Source organism: Seriola lalandi, unplaced genomic scaffold (genome assembly GCF_002814215.2).
Source record: "Seriola lalandi dorsalis isolate HSWRI2012SDOR001 ecotype SW California unplaced genomic scaffold, Sedor1 jcf7180002054952, whole genome shotgun sequence".
In the NCBI taxonomy this organism is placed as follows: Eukaryota; Metazoa; Chordata; class Actinopteri; order Carangiformes; family Carangidae; genus Seriola; species Seriola lalandi.
The window spans coordinates 95,418-101,584 of record NW_019525503.1 but is presented as its reverse complement, the minus strand read 5'-3'; the positions used below and the strand labels follow the sequence as shown (position 1 = coordinate 101,584).

The 6,167-nt window shown below is 36.5% G+C and overlaps 2 protein-coding genes across 2 annotated transcripts in view; both read right to left on the bottom strand.

Annotated features, from left to right (window-relative positions):
* The window catches only part of LOC111645466 (high-affinity choline transporter 1-like), a 5,529-nt gene extending 4,759 nt beyond the window's left edge, over positions 1-770 (bottom strand). Inside the window, exons 1-2 of the mRNA XM_023394685.2 lie at positions 576-770; positions 251-367 (exon numbers count right to left, since the gene is read on the bottom strand). Coding sequence (XP_023250453.1) covers positions 251-367; positions 576-759 — 301 coding nt within the window. The 5' untranslated portion in view covers positions 760-770. The remainder of the gene's footprint in view (positions 1-250; positions 368-575) is intronic.
* A 1,696-nt stretch (positions 771-2,466) lies between these two features.
* On the bottom strand, positions 2,467-3,522 carry LOC111645444 (G protein-coupled receptor 4-like). The gene is made up of 2 exons (XM_023394659.2): positions 3,482-3,522; positions 2,467-3,338 (listed from the first exon to the last, which is right to left on the bottom strand). Exons 1-2 carry the CDS (start codon positions 3,520-3,522, stop codon positions 2,831-2,833), a joined length of 549 nt encoding a protein of 182 aa, XP_023250427.2. The 3' UTR covers positions 2,467-2,830.
* Between the last annotated feature and the right edge of the window lie 2,645 nt (positions 3,523-6,167).

The following is a 6,167-nucleotide window of genomic DNA, read 5'->3' as shown; positions in this document are numbered from 1 at the left end:
GTGGACTGAGGCTTTGATACTTTCACAGTATTAATATAGAAGCTAGAGCTGATCTATAATCACACTACACATGGACACAGACCTTTACACTGGAGGAGCTTTAATATCCCTCTGAACTTGGTTATTTGTTATGACGTTTTGACATTGTTACACAGCGAGGTAACACTAATGTGTTTTGAATGAAATATTGTTCGTTCTAAATATACAGACATCATCAAAAGGTTTTTTATTATAAATCATCAATACTTACCTAAAATAAAACAAAAAGAGAAAGCTGTTAACATGAATATGGCCGACGTTAGTCCCATAGAGGGGGTGTAAGTCATCTCACTTAATCCCATGATAAAACATCCTCCGACCCACGTGGCTACGGGACGAACAAGCACATAGAAACACAGCCATGAGTTCACAGGAGGAGCAGGTACAGTTTAGTTTTCTATTGAAAACAGCTGGCAGCACAGTTTGCAGGTTTTGGTCTGTTGACATTCTTCAGCTTCAGCTTTAGTGTTACCTGTATTTGCTGTTCCCTAAATTCAAAGAGTGCAGCAACAGCCTCCACAACAATAATACATCACCTGTCATTGTGAAGATCCCCACCACCTTGTTTATGCTTCGGTTTCCCAGCAGGGCCATGTCCATCTTGTTAGCTGCACTTCTGCTCTCCTCCCTTTTAGACTTGACAGACGCCCAGATCCCGACCCCGAGAACCAGCAGGTAGAAAACCATCATTACCGCCACTCCCAGGATGTTGACAGCCATGCTGTAGTTGAGGACTGGGAACAAATATGTACTGTAAGATAATGGACTAACACAGAAACTGAGGTTTAACTTTCCTCCAAGTCACAACAGTAGCAGTCAAAATGTGGATCTATAAATTAGATTGGAGTTGAAGCGCTCTTTGCTAATAAAACAAAAAGTTTGGTGACTAACAAAACTTTGCTTTTCTTAAGAAAAATCTCTCCCAATTATTTCATTCAAATAACTTTGAGAAATGTGCTTTTTTTCAGCTTTCAACCAGCAGCTCATTAGCTTAGCTTAGCACACAGGCTAAAAAGCTAGCCTGGCTTTATCCACAGCAGTTATGTTTTTTAAATTTTCCCAATAAAGAATTCATAAGCAACATATCACACAAAACAATAATAATAATGAAAAACAGTGTAGGTTTTACACATGACAATAACTGTTAGTTGAAAGCCTATAGCGAACTCTCTTCAGTGAACATGACGTCATTATATCTTATTTTCAAATGATTTCAAACGATGACCAGGGACAAACAGATTTATAATAAAAATAAATAAGATTTTAGAGATTAATATCAGGTCGCTGTCTGTTACAGTGTCTACATCAAGAGAGATGTTACCATATATGTCACCTATATTATTATCACATATATGAAATATCTATAGTAAAATTTGTATATGTGCATATTATTTATATATCTATATGATGGATTCTTATATGTATAACGTGAACATATATGTTAACAATATATATTTAATTTATATATGCAATTTATTAAAACAACATACTTAACATTTTATATGCTTATATATGTTTTTTAAAATTAAAATTAATATATAAAAAAAATATTAAACACATCTGTTTTTCCAGAAAGTAATCTATGTCTACTATATAAGCACATGCATAATATTTGTATGGGCTGTGCAGCGAGGACTGCAGCCTCCACACATGGGGCGCCTGCTTAGACCACTACGCCACACGACGCCCCTGATCCAGCATTTTAGCACAAATCTCAAGTTACTGGTATTTAAGGCAAGAGAGGGTAAAAACAAAGACTAAATACAACTGTAGATTACTGTACACCTACAGTCCAGTCCCCTTGTTATGTATCAACACCTTTACAGTTTTAATGTATTAGGTTAAACATAGATTAAGAGAAATAATGTAACACAAACTTTACCTTTGAAAGCTGGTGGACCACAATCTGGATGTGCTTCTATCACCAGAGTCGGCTGTTTTCTCCTCTGTATCCACAGTCTAGTGACGTGAAATGCAGTAATGTAGCAAGATATGAAACGAGGGAGGTTCATGATGATGTGATCTCTGTCTCTAAGGAAGATGTGGTTTTCTATAGAGGTCAATGCTGTGTCATTCTTGCAATTATTATGCAATGAATATAGAACCAAAGCTTGTTTTTTAATGGTTCCTTGAATACAACTTGTTCGTAAGATTTAAGGAGAAATGTTGTCAGAAAGGTGTAGGGGATGAGTGGGTGCTCAACCATCTGACAGAAAGTTCAGATGATAGTGATCATACTCTGCTCTGAGTGTAGTGACGCCATTAGTCAGTTTATATTAGTTCAAACTGTGAAATCTGCAAAATAATTTACTATATGTGTTGTAAACGGAAAATTGACATTGAATAAAGTTAAACAAGCAGGATTTACTTTATTAAAAAATAAATTTACAACAAACCACAAGAAAAAAAAATACAATTGTGGTTAGACACTATTTATAACCAGGAAAAAGTAAAACTTGCAGAAAACAGACAAAATAAAGATCTAAGAATGAGAGAAATGTGGTTATATTGGCAGAGTGATCATGCTGCTGATTATCCTAAAATAATATAAGGTTTGTTTTTGCGATTAAAGTGTAATAATGATATACATGAACTTTTTATAGAACATTTTATGTACATGTCTTGAAGCTTTCACAGTGCACCGCAGCAAGTGAACCTACAGTTAGATGTCTTGTAGGAAATCATGTGAGAAGACGACAGTATCTGTCTTGTCTTTATTTCCTACATTTCTTCTTCTGTTTTTCTCTCTTTCTCTGACTACATGGAGCGACTGTGTATAAGTTGTCATCATTCATGCTGTTGATCTGTTTCTATCATCGCTGTCCATCCTGCAACGACACAGAGAGGCCAACAGCTTGTCTACAGCTCCTTTCCTACTGAAAACATACAGGAACAAGTCTGCAAGAGGACTGAACTTTAAAAACATGTAACACACACGTGTGACGGTACCGTTATTTTTGACCTCTTCTACAAGGAACCAAATGATGGAGGGCAGGAACAACAGTGTGTAATTAAGTAGAACCAGAATCAAAACTGCAACAATTCGTCGTTTTTCATCAGCAGGGACACTAATGGCTGCAGACAGGGCTTTAACGGTCCCACCCAGGAAGAATATGAACAGAGGGAAGGGAAGGAGGAAGAAGACTCCAAAGATGGTTTGTATCACTCCATAATCCTTCAAGAAATAGAAAGAGAGGGGATAGAATAGAGAAAGGGTCCAGACCACGACACAGACCACTATAGAGGCCTTGATGGTTCGTCTGAAGCGGTACCACAGCGGCCAGGCGATGATCAGATACCTGTGATACAACATAGACACACAGATTCTTTGTAGAGCATCTGAATTATATCATGTATAATACAAACACTATATACAGTATACATATATAAAATGGTCAGACATGTAAGTAGCTACACAAATACTGAATAAACTGATAGCTACCTTTCCAGGGTGACACACACCATGAAGCCAACACTCGCCATAAGACCAAAATAGAATATAACATGGAAGCTTCTTATCCAAATCTCAAGTCGTACCACTTCAACGATCATGCAGCAGAGTTGAATGAGGTCACAAATCAGAAGGTTGATGATGTAGATCGGAGCCACGTGATCTTTTCTGACCTGCAGGAAAACATTGGTAGAAAAAATCATGATCTTTGCTGATGACACGTTGTCATCTTACTCTGCTCAACATTTACAGTCAGATGTATTTTTCATCAAACTCTCATTGGTTCCTACTTTCTCCGTCATCATGTACTCACCAGAGAAAAAACTCCATGGATGGCCACTAGGATCAAAGGAAGGCTGATACAAATGATAATGCATGTCACCACGTACATGAAAGGTTCATTATCGTAAGAGATGGTGGTGCTGTCATCGTAGCTTCTGTTCTGTGAGGTGATGTTAATGAAGGAATCTTCCATTCTTCACTATGAAACCTGTTGTTTGAGAGATCAACAAGTTTTTTAACATCTACCTCACATTGTTCAGTGATAATACTAAAGCTGTGAAGTGCTGTTCACACAAATACAGTACAACTATAGTTCAGGATAAATCTTAGTGATCCAGCATTTTAGCACAAATCTCAAGTTACTGGTATTTAAGGCAAGAGAGGGTAAAAACAAAGACTTAATACAACTGTAGATTACTGCACACCTACAGTCCAGTCCCCTTGTTATGAATCAACACCTTTACAGTTTTAATGTATTAGGTTAAACATAGATTGAGAGAAATAATGTAACACAAACTTTACCTTTGAAAGCTGGTGGACCACAATCTGGATGTGCTTCTTTCACCAGAGTCGGCTGTTTTCTCCTCTGTATCCACAGTCTAGTGTCGTGAAATGCAGTAATGTAGCAAGATATGAAACGAGGGAGGTTCCTGATGATGTGATCTCTGTCTCTAAGGAAGATGTGGTTTTCTATAGAGGTCAATGCTGTGTCATTCTTGCAATTATTATGCAGATGCATGACTTCTCGGTGTCCATGTCTTCCTCTTTTCTTTCTTTTTTTTTAATTGAAAATATAAAACCGAAACTTGTGTTCTAATGGTTCCTTGAATACAACCTGCAAGTCCTCTTTTCTTTTTTTTTTTTGAAAATGTAAAACCGAAACTTGTTTTCTGCAAGTAAGCTTTAAGGAGAAATGTTGTCAGAAAGGTGTGGGGGATGAGTGGGTGCTCAACCATCTGACAGAAAGTTCAGATGATAGTGATCATACTCTGCTCTGAGTGTAGTGATGCCATTAGTCAGTTTATATTAGTTCAAAACTGTGAGACCTGCAAAAGAATTTACTATATGTGTTGTAAACAGAAAATTGACATTGAATAAAGTTAAACAAGCAGGATTTACTTTATTAAAAAATAAATTTACAACAAACCACAAAAAAAAATACAGTTGTGGTTGGACACTATTTATAACCAGGAAAAAGTAAAACTTGCAGAAAACAGACCAAAGAAGATGTGGTTTTGTATAGAATTCATTGCTGTGTCATCCTTTCTATTAATATTCAGATGCATGACTTCTCTGTGTCCAATTTCTTCCTCTTTTCTTTTTTTTTTTTGAAAATGTAAAACCGAAACTTGTTTTCTGCAAGTAAGCTTTAAGGAGAAATGTTGTCAGAAAGGTGTGGGGGATGAGTTGGTGCTCAACCATCTGACAGAAAGTTCAGATGATAGTGATCATACTCTGCTCTGAGTGTAGTGACGCCATTAGTTAGTTTATATTAGTTCAAAACTGTGAGACCTGCAAAACAATTTACTATATGTGCTATAAACAGAAAATTGACATTGAGTAAAGGTGAACAAGCAGGATTTACTTCATTAGAAAATAAATTTACAACAACAAAACACAAAAAATACAGTACAAATATAGTTCTGGATAAAACTTAGTGATCCAGCATTTTAGCATGAATATCACATGATTTTTATTTAAAGTAAGAGAGGGTAAAAACAAATGCAACTGTAGATTACTGTACACCTACAGTCCAGTCCACTTGTTATGCATCAACACCTTTACAGTTTTAATGTACTAGGTTATACATAGATGGAGAGAAGTAATGTAACAAAAACTTTACCTTTGAAAGCTGGTGGACCACAATCTGGATGTGCTTCTTCTACTGCTGTACACACAGTCTAATATTGTCTAATGCAGCAATGTTGCAAGATATGACATGAAGGAAGTCTCTTATGATCTAATATATGTCTCTAAGGAAGAAAGTTTTTTTTAGTCATTGCTTTAAATGTGTCATTAATGCTATAAACTATGGGGTTGCATTGCTTCTCTGTGTCACTGTTATTTCAACTGAAAATGCACATTAATTAAATAAATCGTTATTGTTCATTTATCATCAACTGCTTTTATTATTATCATCAATGAGCCAATGGACACATGCATTTCCCCTATGGAGATAAATATAGTATCTATCTATTTTGAATTTTCATATAAATTAAATTTTTATTAAGGCTCAAAGTTATCTATAATTGAGGGCGTGCCGCCTTGAGTGACAGGCGGGTGAGGGTATGCCTGCCACCAGTCGGCATGCACCCAAACTGGACACGAGCCCCTCCTCTTTGCCCATTTCTGGATTAGCCGCAAATTCAGCGGAGTCAGGTAACTGGCAAAATGG